Source organism: Scyliorhinus canicula, chromosome 1, assembly GCF_902713615.1.
Source record: "Scyliorhinus canicula chromosome 1, sScyCan1.1, whole genome shotgun sequence".
In the NCBI taxonomy this organism is placed as follows: Eukaryota; Metazoa; Chordata; class Chondrichthyes; order Carcharhiniformes; family Scyliorhinidae; genus Scyliorhinus; species Scyliorhinus canicula.
In genome coordinates, this window is record NC_052146.1 from 291,387,848 (window position 1) to 291,401,766 (window position 13,919).

The 13,919-nt window shown below is 44.1% G+C and overlaps 1 protein-coding gene across 4 annotated transcripts in view; it reads left to right on the forward strand.

Annotated features, from left to right (window-relative positions):
• Window positions 1-13,919, forward strand: part of sdccag8 (SHH signaling and ciliogenesis regulator sdccag8) — a 595,448-nt gene that overhangs the window by 114,901 nt on the left and 466,628 nt on the right. For all 4 annotated transcript variants that reach the window (XR_005462774.1, XR_005462773.1, XM_038815187.1 and 1 more), the window contains exon 11: window positions 5,187-5,321. Coding sequence is in view for 2 of the 4 variants with exons in the window: in XM_038815187.1 (XP_038671115.1) it covers window positions 5,187-5,321 (135 nt within the window). In the remaining 2 variants the exon portion in view is untranslated. The remainder of the gene's footprint in view (window positions 1-5,186; window positions 5,322-13,919) is intronic.

A 13,919-nucleotide genomic window follows, 5' to 3' on the forward strand; every position in this document is an offset into this window, starting at 1 on the left:
TTTCCCGTCTTCTACCTCCCTCCCTTCTTAAACAGTGGTGCCACTTTCCAGTCCTCTGGACCCTTCCTGCCTCCAATGATTCCCGAAAGATCATCACTAATGCCCCCACAATTACCTACGGTATCTCTTTTAGGACCCTGGGGTGTAGTCCATCCGATCCAGGTGACTTATCCACCTTCAGACCTTTCAATTTCCGCAGAACTTTCTCTAGTAATGGTCACTGCATTCACCTCTGCCCCCTGTTTCTTCTGGAACTTTGGCATCCCACTGGTGTATTCCACCGTGACTATTGATGCAAAGTAACTATTCATCTATCATTTATTTGTTTCTTATTATTACTTCTCCAGCCATATTTTCTAGTGGTCCAATGTCTATTTTTGCCTCTCTCTTCCCTTTTATATATTGAAAAAATCTCTTCCTATCTTCCTTCATATTACTAGCTAGCTTCCACTCATACTTCATCTTCTCCCCCCTTATTGCTTTTTTAGTTGTCCTCTGCTTGCTTTTAAAGGCTACCCAATCCTCTGGTTTACCATTAATCCTCGCCACTTTGTATGCTTTTTCTTTAGCCTTTATGCTGTCCTTGACATCCCTCGTCAGCCATGGATGTCTTGTCCTCCCCTTAGGATATTTCCTCCTCTTTGGGATGAATTTCTGTTGTGCCTCCCTAATAACCCCCAAAAACCCTTGCCATTGCTGTCCCACTGTCTTTTCTGCTGGGCTCCTTTTCCAATCAACTCATGGGCAGCTCCTCCCTCATGTCTTTGTAGTTACCCTCATTTAATTGTAATAACGTGACATCTGATTAAAGCTTCTCCCTCTGAAACTGCACGCAAATTCTATCATATTGTGGTCACTGCTCCCTGAGGGTTCCTTCACCTTAAGATCCCTAATCAAGTCTGCCTCATTACACATCACCAAATCCAGAATTGCCTGTCCCGTAGTAGGCTCTGTCACAAGCTGCTCCAAAAAAAAATCTTAGACATTCCACAAATTCCATTTCTAGGATCCACTACAAACTTGATTTTTCCAGTCCACCTGCATATTGAAGTCCCCCATGATTATCGTAATATTGCCTTTTTTACATGTCTTTTCTATCTCCTGTTTTATTTTCTGCCCCACATCCTGACTACTGCTAGGGGGCCTGTACATAACTCCCATCGCGATTCCTCAACTCTACCCACAGAGATTCTATTCCTTCTGATACAATATCGCTCCTTGCTATCGATTTAACTGCATTACTTACTAACAATGCAACGTCGCCCCCTTTGCCCATCTGCCTGTCCTTTCGATAGGACATATATCCTTGAATATTTAGATCCCAGCCCTGATCTCCTTGCAGCCACGTATCTGTAATGCCCACAACATCGTACCGGCCAATTTCAATGTGCGCCACAAGCTCATTTACCTTGTTCTGTATACTGCACGTATTTAGGTACAACACCCTCAATCCTGCATTGGCCACCTCCCTTTTCACACTCTCCTCAGTCATTGTACCCTGTACTGTGGCACTTTTTGATTTTTGACTCTGGCTTCTCTGTCTTACACTTTCGTCCTTACAGCTTTTTGTTTCTGGTCCCGTTTTGCTTCTCCGACTTCCTGCATTGGTTCCAATCCCCCTACCACATTAGTTTAAACCCTCCCCAACTGCACTAGCAAACACCCCCCCATGAACATCGGTTCCAGTCCTGCCCAGGTGCAGACCGTCCGGTTTGTACTGGTCCCACCTCCCCCAGAACCGGTTCCAATGCCCCAGGAACTTGAATCCCTGCCTCTTGCACCGTCTCTCGAGCCATGCATTCATCCTATCTATCCTGACATTCCTACTCTGAGTAGCTCGTTGCACTGGTAGCAATCCTGAGATTACTACCTTTGAGGTCCTACTTTTTACCTAACTCCCTAATACCTAACTCCCTGAATTCAGCTGGTAGGACCTCGTCCCGTTTTTTACCTCTATCGTTGGTGCCATGTGCACCATGACAGCTGGCTGTTCACCGTGCCCACCCCCAGAATGTCCTGCAGCCTCTCTGAGACGTAACTGACCCTTGCACCAGGGAGGCAACATACCATCCTGGAGTCTCAATTGCATCCACAGAACCGCCTGTCTATTCCCCTTATGATTGAGTCCCTATTCACTATAGCCCTGTCATTCTTCTTCCTGCCCTGCTGCACAGCAGAGCCAGTCACAGTGCCATGAACCTGGCTGATGCTGCCTTGCCCTGGTGAGCCAACTCCCTCAACAGTATCCAAAGCGGTATATCTGTTTTGCATGGAGATGACCGCAGGGGACACCTGCACTGCCTTCCTACTCTTGCTCTGTGTTCTGGTCATCCATTTTCTATCTCCCTCAGTAATTTTCACCTGTAGTGTGACCAACCCCTAAATGTGCTATCCACGACATCCTCAGCATCGCGGATGCTTCAAAGTGACTCCATCCGCAGCTCCAGAGCTGTCAAGCAGTCTAAGAGGAGCTGCAGCCCCTGAATCACCTGAGGACATCGCACTGCTCTCATCCCATGAGAAAATGCTTTAAAAGTACTTCTGTTTGCCAACTCTACAGTGCAATCTCGTCAATTCAATCAAGAATTTAGACTTTCCTTCTCCCTGTTCTATTTGTCATGCCATAAATCTGGCTCTAACTGTCTGCAGGGCTGCTTGCCAGATTTTGATTGGTATTGATGTATGAGCAAGTTGCTGGAGAGTTCTCAACAGGAGTCTCCACTTGGTTTGGTTTTTCTTTTTTTCTCAGGGGATGTATAATGGTAGGTCACGTCTGTAGAGTAATTATATCACCGTAGTATTTTCCAGAGGAAGACTGATAGCCAGGGCTCCCCGTGCAGGTAGACATTTTTTTTTAAAGCCATGTGTATTTTTCAGCTGTGCTTCGAGGGAACAGGTTCTACTTCAGCTGGACTTGCTTTATAATGAAGTTGAATATGCAATATTTATTTTTATTCCAGTCAGCAATACTGATATGGGACTTATGATTATTATTCTTACATTTATAATTGAAGTAGATGAAACGAGGCTTCTGAATATCAATGAAAGGAAGAAAGAAATGTAATTTTTAATTTAAATAAGACCCCTTAGTTTTCAGAAATGGAAGCTTGTGCCTCAAACTTTATGGGATTATTCAAAGATTTTTGAGCTAAATACATCAGATTACTTTGGTCTATCGATGGTAACTGACAAACTTTAATGAAGGAGAAATTAAAGGCAGCTACTAAATCATTATCTTATTTCTTCCTGGAAGGCAGGAAGACATTTTTGTAACACATTTTGAGGAATATAGAAAGCTGTTTTCAGTCTTTGCTCCCCTCCTCCCAAGCCTTTCAAAGATTGTAGTTACAGAAATAGCCTGCATATATTGTAGAATGGCTCCACAGATTTTAGTGCAAATTGGTTCTTCAGTCTGGTATCATTGGACTTGGGGGAGAAAACGTTTCTGTCGGCGGCTGCAGCTTAATCGTCTGATCCTTAAAAATGGGGTCACATGAAATGAAAAATGAAAATCGCTTATTGTCACAAGTAGGCTTCAATGAAGTTACTGTGAAAAGCCCCTAGTCGCCACATTCCAGCGCCTGTCCGGGGAGGCTGGTACGGGAATCGAACCGTGCTGCTGGCCTGCTTTAAAAGCCAGCTATTTAGCCTTGTGAGCTAAACCAGCCCCTCAGGGAAATGTTTGGTAAGCAATGACTTGCGGTCTTGGTCACTGAAGTTGCGAACATGGCAATGGTGGAGTGATTAAAATCGGGATGCTCAAGAGGTTAGAATTATTGAAGTGCCGATATCTTAAAGACGGGTCTAGAAGAGATTACAGAGATACGGTGGGGACGATCATGGAGGAATTTGGAAACCAGGATGAGAATTTTGAAATCAAGGGAGCCAATGTAGGTCTGTGATGACTAGTGTGAAGGGTGAATGGTCGTTAGATTACCTCAATTGACAGAAGTCTGGCTAGTAGTAATATGTTGGAAATCTCTGGTCTAGAGGTAAAAAAGGCACAGTGAGGGTTTCAGCAGCATATGAGCTGAGACAGGCAGTTGTATGGAGGGTGAATTAGGCTGTTTTAGAGATGAAATTAATATGTGATCACAAGCTCATCTCGGGGTCAGATGTGACGCTATGATTGCAAACAGTCTGATTTTGCCTCATATAGTTGCCAGGGAGAGGTATGAAGCTGGTGTCAAGGGAAGGGAATTCATAACAGGGACTAAAGACAATGGCCTTGGTCTTCCCAATATTTATTTGGAGGACATTTGTATTTGTCCAGTACAGGATGTCAGACAATCAATCTTTGTTGAGCACATAATCTCATTGCTTAATATCTGCATGCTCTTTGCATGTATACGTTAGCCATTTTGTACATTTGTTGCAACAATGGTAACACAAACAGTCAAGTGTTTAAATGTTTTTTGACTCACAGCTTGAATGAAAATAAATGCACATCTAGAATGCAAAAGTACCTGCAGAACAGGAATTGGCTTTGTTCGTCTTTGTGCTGTCCTTCAGTTATCCAAATTTAGTTAGGGGATGAGTAGTGTTTCCTGATGTGACCCTAATTATTTGCCTCATATATTAAAATCGGAGTGCTCAAGACCACCCACCGACAGAATAAAAGCACAAATGTTTAAAGAGGCTTTGCAGCTGTCAAAACTCAGTCTCAACTCCACAACTCCCATTGCTTATCGGAGCTTGCAACCTTAAAATCTCATAGTGGGTTTATGTTCCACAGTTTGTGAATCCCTGCCCCAGGCTCTGGAGCTACATCCTTGAACGTTTGCATCTATGAACCCCTAGCTCTCTCCTCCTTTATGATGCTCTTTTAAACCTACCACTTGCATCAATTTTTTTGTCGCCTATCATTATTGGCTCAGTGTCAAATTTTGTTGTAATGCTCATGTGAAATGCCTTGGGATGTTTTATTAAATTAAAGGAGCTATATAATTACAAATTATCCATATTGGTGTAGGTGTCTACTATTTGTGTTTTAGTAAGCAATGGGAAATGCAATTAGCCACATGTTAATTGGAATTCTTAATTTAGTCATCATATTGGTTTGTACTGCTGTAAGGGAAGATATGAGTCCTGATGAAACGTTTTCTTTCTCCACAACTGTTGCTCGACCTGCTGAGTATAACTTTTCAGTTCTTGTTCAAAATCCATGCTGTCCTATTTATTTACAGGTGACCTGTTTGTCAGAAAACGTTGCTTGTCTTGAAGGTCAATTGCAGAGGCTGGTGAGAGAAAGGGATTCAGTGTGCAACCAATTGGAAGAAGCTCAGAAAAACCTAACAAATCATGAGCTGGAGCTCAATAAGGTACAAAATTGATAATTATCCAAACAGGGCACAAAATAATTTCATGATGTTAGACTGTGATAAATGTGCATGTTTGTACATAAATATATGCTGTGCAAATTATTTGGTTATTCCCTTTTGTGACTATTTTCTCTTCGGGAGCAAGCTCTTGGCTATTCCTCTTCTGTAAAGCCCTGGATCCAACATGTACTGTATATGATATGCATTCACTAAAGAAACATATTTTTAAATTATCTCTTTCAAATTTAGAAGTGAGTTAAAGCTGGTTTATATGTTTCACTTTGCCCTCCCATTGAGGTCAGATGATGCACATCTTAGTTGTCCAGCTCTCCGGTCTCCAGATAGGTGAAGACCTGTGATGCCCCAAAATAAGTATGCAGGACTCCTATTCACTTAGCTTACACCCTTTGTGTTTGCCAAATGACTGGGACCTTTAAACTTGCCCAACTTATGGAAGCTGGTGCTATAAAAAGGGGGCATGGCTTCACCTGCTCCAGGTTGTAGGACTGGATGAGGAATGTACAGCACCAGACTAAGGGAAGTAAAAAGGAGCAGAATGGTAATTGTCACTCCATAGAGGTTCTGGGCCATAGTTTCACATGTGGGCCTGTGCAGATTTTGGATCCTGGTATTATCAGTGTATTTTGTTTGTGCGCCAGTATGCTAGCAGTCAGTTTAGATTTGGCCGTGAACAGAACAGCTTCTGCAAAAGGTTGTTAGGAATCTCTCTCTCTCTCGCTTATCTCTATCTCTTGCTTCTCTCTCTTGCTTCTCTCTCTTGCTTCTCTCTCTCTCTCTCGCTTCTCCCTCTCTCACTTCTCTCTCTTGCTTCTCTCTCTCTCTCGCTTCTCTCTCTCTCTCACTTCTTTCTCTCTCTCGCTTTCTCTCTCTCACTTTCTCTCGCTTGCTTTCTCTGTCTCTCGCTTCTCTCTCACCAAGCAGTTTTAAAATAAATTTTGTTCCATTATCTGATATGTACTCCTGTGTTTGCTAACTTTATTTATAAGTGGGGTTTGACCTGTGATTGGTTTTGCTTGATTGGAGATAAAGAAGGTAATCTATTGTTCTATTTCTGTGTTGTAAAAATGTTATGTTAATATCTGTTTTAATATACCATATCACTATTTGTGCATGAAGGTACCCCTGAAGTGAAGTGTCCTTTCCTCAAAAATATTGGGGTTTCAGTCCAGTCTCCAAACAAATGTTGGGGTCTGCTCCAGGATCATATTGATCGATTAATTCATAAAAATTACCATTAAAAAGTGCTAAGCAGTGGAGTTAACCAGTAAAACCTCTTGCCTTTTAAAAAATGTATTTTTATTGAAGTTTTTACAATTGCCGCAGCAATTGCTCCCCCCCCCCCCCCCCCCCCCCCCCCCCCCCCCCCGAGAACCACAGAATAAGGGGTAATTATATTGACACCCACATCACAATCAAACTCCCCTCCAGGCCCAGGGCAGAGCAGCCAACCATCATACCACTACAAAGAGAGGACCAAATACCACAAGTCCAAGGAAATCTCGGGCCTCAAATCTCAGATCCAGCATCTCCCATTGAAAATTAAGAGAAGCACAAAGACTACAGAATACCAACCACAGCACCGGCTCTGGCCTAGCCCAGCACTGTCACAAAAAGAAACTCTGGGGAACCTAGCCCCTTTCACCCTAATGAGGTTGCACCAACCAAGTCCAAATTGGGATCAGGCATTCCACCCACTGCTTAACAAGAGAGGACATATATATTGGTCCTAACCAATGGGAAACAGCAGCACCAAGGAAGAAGAACCGTCAAGACACCTCATCACTGGTGCTCGGGAGGGAGGCTTGGCTCTCCCCCCTCGACACCCAGGGGTGCCCAAACTCCTCACTAGGCCAAAGCAACACTAAAACCAACATCACACCCTCCCGGGAGGGGGCACCCAGCCTCATCACACAAACTACTGTCATATAAATCATACTCAAGGCCACCCGTCTCCTCAGTGAAGCTCCAACAGCAATAAAACCAGCCAGTGAGGGAGGCCCATATCAGAGGAAAGACTGGTTCGACCCAAGGAAGACTCAAATATAACCCATCCTCGTCAGGATAACATGCAGTCTGCCTGAGCCTAAAAAGAAAAAGGCATGGAAGCTCTGAATCCTATTTAAAAGAAACAAAAAACTAAACTGCTCAGCTCTAAGTGGGGAGACCTTCCTTGATCACAGCAAGAACAGGCTAACCCTAATTGCTCCAACCCATCACTCCTCACCCCAATCCGGCTCCGCTCATCTTCCTTCTAAGCGAGACAGCAGGGGGAGACAACAAACATTCCCCTCCCTCCACCACAAAGATTGCCAAACAATATAAGGCCCAAATATATTTAGGATAAAGAATAAAGACTGCGCTCACAGCGCCGGGGACCCAGGTTCGATCCCTGCCCCGCCCGGGTCACTGTCTGTGTGGAGTTTGCACATTCTACGTGTGAATGCACATTGATATGCAGGGAAGGTGGATTGGCCATGCTAAATTGCACCTTAATTAGAACAAAAAATTAAAACAACTGTGCACAAATTCAGCATTCTCAAGCATACAGGCCATCAAACCCTATTATTCACTTCCCTGTAAACAAATAAATTGACAACATCAAGCAGTCGACAACATGATCAACAGGGAGCAACGGTCCAGAATAACTGAGATGCAGAAATTCAAGGCAGTCCTCAGAGAAACGGCCTGTGATTGTAGAAGTTCCTTACAGAATCTTTCATTGAACTTACCTGTAGTTTGCAGTGGTTCTGTGGGTCTGATAGAGGCTTGTGGAGAGACAGGTCTGGCCTGTGGGCTGGGGTTGGACAAACCTGGTATTAATTATAGGAAGCTAAAATTAGGAATACAGAGAAATTTGGAAAGCAGTTAAATTTAACACCGTACTAGTTTAATCGATGTTTTGCATAAATTCGTATAACGTTTCTGTTTTTATATTCAGTGGCCTATTTATAAAATGCTAAATTCTATTTTCCCTTCTTCATTCCTTTACCTACATGTCCACTACCATTCTTTCCTTATTCTCCCAAATTCTATTATCTCACACTTAATACTCATTAAATTGCACTTGACATTGGTCTGTCCATTTTCTTGACTTTAGTGTTCCAGATACCCAAGTCCAAATAATTAACAAGAAAGAAAATGGACACAGCATTTACTCTGGCCTTCACTGCTACCAATCCAAGCAGCACTGATTCACCACATTTGTTTCCTTTTAAATAATTAAGTTTGTAACTTTTTAAACCATATGTTGTGGCCATGCCCAATCCTATCCTCACCCAAGCCCTTCTGCAGGAGTTGCTGGTGAGCAAGCATGAATCATGTGTTTTTCTCTCATTCAAGAGAAATAAGATTATTTCTAGTATCTTTGGCAACATGGCAGTTGAAAGCTAGTGAAAATTTCCAGGCTTAAAGCTGATATAAATGGCTAAGATTCTCAGACTCAGTGAGCTACAGCTAAGGGAAAGAACGAGTGGTGATGGTGGGTTTAGCAGTGAAGAGAGAATGTTTCCCACATCTTCCAATTTGCTCTGGTAGATAAACACTAGAAAAGCTGGAAATATACAGTCAATTTGGTAGCATCTGTGGAGGGAAACAAAGTTACTGCTCCAGTGACTTTCATCAGGGCTCAGTTCCAATTTACTACCTCTCTTCAAATACTCAGCTCATCCCAGTAATTAGGCTGGAAACCATACTTTCACTTTGTGCATTGAGATGATAACTGGCCATCTTGAGTACACTGCTGACCAGGCATGCACCAGTCCAAGCATCAAACAACACACCTCAGCGAGTTAAAACTGTCGCAAAACTTTGAAAATTTAGTTTTGATTAAAATATACCAGATCACTTTAGAAATATACCTTCTCCAAATAACTTTCCCCTTCCTCCATTTGATTTTCATTGTCCCTGCTTTGTAGTTGGCACGTCATAATTATGCACTTCACATTTTCCTTCTTGAACTGACAATTGCCATTTGAGAAATGATGGGCAGAGATGATTCCCATTGTGTTTGCTGATGATATCAGTACTATGCGTTTTGTCTTTGGTGTATTCTGGGCCACATTCATGACTGATGCTTTTTGTTTGTCAGAGTAACCACATCCTTGAGGTGACTGAGCATCCTGTGAAGCCTGAAGGATGAATAATAAATGTATCATTTTTTCTACAGTTGTGACATCTCCAGGTTATAGTTGGAAATAGTTGGAGCCCTTTTCCATGACTGTCTGACCGCTCTAGAGTTGACTAGGTTGGAAGCAAGAAATTAATTATAAAGATGATGAGCACTTTTTAAAATTTAAAAATTCAAAGTTTTCTACTTTTTTTTGTTTGTAGTTATATCGCAAAGCCTACCAAGGTGGGTGTAGAAACCCACCTTACACTGCCTTTTATATGAACTGATATTAATATTTTAGTGAAGCCAGCCCCAATTGTTTACCTCAAGGGATTAATGACCTTTGTGTCTTCATTTCCTGTGGAGTAAATTTTTCACCAGCTTTCATGCCTGTTATCAAGTTTATTATATTTCCTGACAACCAAGTGTGAATGTTTTACGGGGAAGGCGCCGGGACCGGACGGATTCCCGGCGGACTTCTAAAAAAAATTTGCGACAGCGCTGGCCCTGCACCTGCGGGAGATGTTCACAGACTCGCTAGCTAGGGGCACACTGCCACCCACGTTAGCACAGGCCTCAATCTCACTGATACCTAAGAAAGACAAAGACCCAACGGAATGTGGGTCATACAGACCCATATCTCTGCTGAACGCAGACGCCAAAATACTGGCCAAAATCCTAGCCAAAAGGCTAGAAGACTGTGTACCTGAGGTGGTCACAGAGGACCAGACGGGCTTCGTCAAAGGTAGACAGCTCACCTCGAACATCAGGCGCCTGCTGAACGTGATAATGACCCCCTCCGGGGAGAGAACACAAGAGGTGATCGTCTCCCTGGACGCAGAAAAGGCCTTCGACAGAGTCGAATGGAAATACCTCATAGAGGTACTGGAGCGGTTCGGGCTTGGAACAGGGTTCACCGCGTGGGTAAAACTCCTATACAACGCCCCCATGGCGAGTGTACGGACCAACAATACCAACTCCCAATACTTCCAGCTGCACAGGGGCACCAGACAAGGATGCCCACTGTCCCCACTGCTGTTCGCACTAGCAATCGAACCGCTAGCAATTGCGCTCAGGGCAGCAAAAAATTGGAGGGGGATCCGAAGGGGAGGCAGAGAGCACAGAGTCTCACTCTATGCAGACGATCTGCTCCTCTACATCTCGGACCCACAAAGCAGCATGGACGGAATCATCGCGCTCCTGAAAGAGTTTGGAGCCTTCTCGGGCTACAAACTCAACATGAGCAAAAGCGAGATCTTCCCAGTACACCAGCAAGGGGGGGGGGGGGGGGGGGGGGGGGGGGGGGCAGCACTAAAGGGGCTGCCGTTCAAACAAGCCCGACATAAATTCCGCTACCTGGGGATCCAAATAGCCCATGACTGGAAAGGGATCCACAAATGGAACCTCACCAGCCTGGCGGAGGAAGTAAAAAAGGACCTGCAAAGATGGAACACACTCCCACTCTCCCTCGCAGGAAGAGTCCAGACGATCAAAATGAACGTATTGCCCAGGTTCCTCTTCCTGTTTAGATCCATTCCGATCTACATCCCCAAGGCCTTCTTCATAGCGCTGGACAAACTTATCATGGCGTTCGTATGGGGGGGTAAAAATGCTAGGATCCCAAAGAAGGTCCTACAGAAAACAAAATCCAGGGGGGGCTAGCCCTCCCGAATCTACAATTCTACCACTGGACGGCAACAGCCGAGCGAGTAAGGGGATGGATCCAGGAGCCAGAAGCCGAGTGGGTGCGTGCGGAGGAGGCCTCCTGCATGGGGACCTCCCTCCGGGCCCTCGCCACGGCAGCACTCCCATCCCCACCCAAAAAACACTCCAGCAGCCCAGTGGTGACAGCCACCCTCCAATCCTGGAACCAACTGCGGCAGCAATTTGGCCTGTACAAAATGTCGGACAAGGCTCCCATCTGCAACAACCATAGGTTCAAACCAGCACTGACTGACGCCACCTTCAAAAGGTGGAGACAGGACGGGGGGACACTGACAGTCAGGGACCTATACACGGACGACAGGATCGCAACACTGGACGAACTGACAGAGAAATTTCAGCTAGCTGGGGGGAACGAGCTACGGTACCTGCAGCTCAAAAACTTCCTACGAAAGGAGACAAGGACGTACCCACAACCGCCACGACAGACACTACTGGAAGACCTACTGGACGCAAGTATCCTAGAGAAAGGGAACTGTAGTGACATGTATGGCTGACTGGTAGATAGGGACGACACCGTACTGGACGCAACAAGAAGGAAATGGGAGGACGACCTGGGGATGGAGATAGGGTGGGGACTCTGGAGCGAAGCACTGCATAGGGTCAACTCCACCTCCACGTGCGCAAGGCTCAGCCTGACGCAACTAAAAGTGGTACATAGAGCCCACTTAACGAGAAACCGTATGAGTAGGTTCTTCCCGGAGGTGGAGGACAGATGTGAGCGGTGCCAAAGAGGCCCGGCCAACCACGCCCACATGTTCTGGTCTTGCCCCAGACTTGTGGAGTACTGGACAGCCTTCTTCGAGGCTATGTCCAAAGTGGTGGGGGTGAGGGTGGAGCCATGCCCGATAGTGGCGGTCTTCGGGGTTTCAGACCAGCCAGATCTATTCCTGGGGAGGAGGGCGGACGCCCTTGCCTTTGCCTCCCTGATCGCCCGCCGTAGAATCCTGTTTGGCTGGCGGTCAGCAGCACCGCCCAGAGCTGCAGACTGGCTGTCCGACCTCTCGGATTCTCTCCAAATGGAGAAAATCAAATTCGCCATCCGAGGGTCGGACGACGGCTTCCACAGAACGTGGGAGCCATTCATGCAATTGTTCCGGGACCTGTTTGTGGCCAACGTACAAGAGGAAGAATAGTCGGGGGAAGGTAGCCGGCGGGGAGGGGGGGGGGGCTACGGGCTCGTTACGGGGGTTTGATGGCTAGCTAAGGCCCAAAACCAAACTAAATAAATGCCAATAAACATGTTGGGGAATGTAAAATATGTATGCCGGCAAAGAGGGGGAGGCCACAGTTATTACTACGAAGATGCTCACCTGTAAATATATATGTTAATTTTTGCGTGTTTTTTTTTTTCTCTCTCTAACAATTTGTAATTTGTTCAATATAAAACATGAAAACTGAATAAAAAACATTTATAAAAAAAAGTGTGAATGTTTTACAGGAACATTACAAATTTCTCTTTATTATGACAATCAACCTGCCCTCGAAATCGTTTTAATATGATTTGGATGTTTGATGTTAGCTCTGAGAGCAACCACCAGAGGGCCAATATATTACAGACCATAGAGAAGGCAAAAGATGTTTTACTGCCTTTCAACAAATGAGTGCTTTAAACTCACATGCATACTACTTGACCTGTTTTTTTTGTCGCATGTTGCATTGTGGGCAAAAACTTGTAATTGAACCAATCCATTTGACATTTATGTAAATTTTCTAAGACCAATTATCTGTTGATCAAGCACACTGACGGTATCCATGATCATTCTCAGGTACTTAAATTCCACAGCAGGACCATCTTGATAGAAATGCTGCAGTGCAGAGCAAATGTTCTTTTAATCCGATAATTTGACTTTGCCCAGTCATTAATATTCAGCAAACATCTTGCATGTGGTGGGGGTGGGATGAGTGGCTGATATAATATTCCTTAAGTAAGCACTATTGTTAGCAGGGGTCGAGCATTAACTGGAAGGTACTATGTCATAGTAAATAGAACTGGTGTAATTATTTTTGTTGTTCTTATTTAACTTAAATGAATCACTGGGTCCCTTCAGTCATGTGCTTTAGCTGTGGACTTTAATTCCACACATTGCATCACTACTTCCAGTCACGTGACCAGCATTTTAGAAGAACTGTGTAATACGTGAGAAAATGACTTGGGTTCTGTATATTATACATACAACAGTTGTTAATGAGAGTCCTGTGCTATAATAATCTTTGGGGATTCATAGTCTGGTTTTACTCTTACGATCATTGGGATGCTTACAATTTTACACCAAGCAAATATATTTTTAAAATTGTTTTCATTTGTTTTTAAGTAGAATTTTGTTGTGACTTTATTCATTTCATGAAATAAATACCAAGCAGTTTAGTGATTTCTGAGGTCTGACACAAACCAGCAGAATTCTCTGGATGTTAGATTTACTTGCCACTGTAATCAGTGCATAAAACATGATCATCAGGTAATGTTTTGGGAAAGGATACTATTACGGACATCTGGTCAGCTCTCAACAGTGGCTCAGATACTGGAGCCAAGCCATAACCTTTTAAAGTTTTAATGCGGTGTGGAAATATCGATTAGATCCAGGAGTGACAAAATAATAAATAGGGCTTGGTTCTTTTATAAACCAACTTTATTAAAACAAAAGAAAAACAATATTTAAACTTTTAAACTTCAACCCTATGAATAACAAATTACATCTTAATCCTAATGCATGAGTTCCCATTGAACAGCAATTCAAAGGAACGTG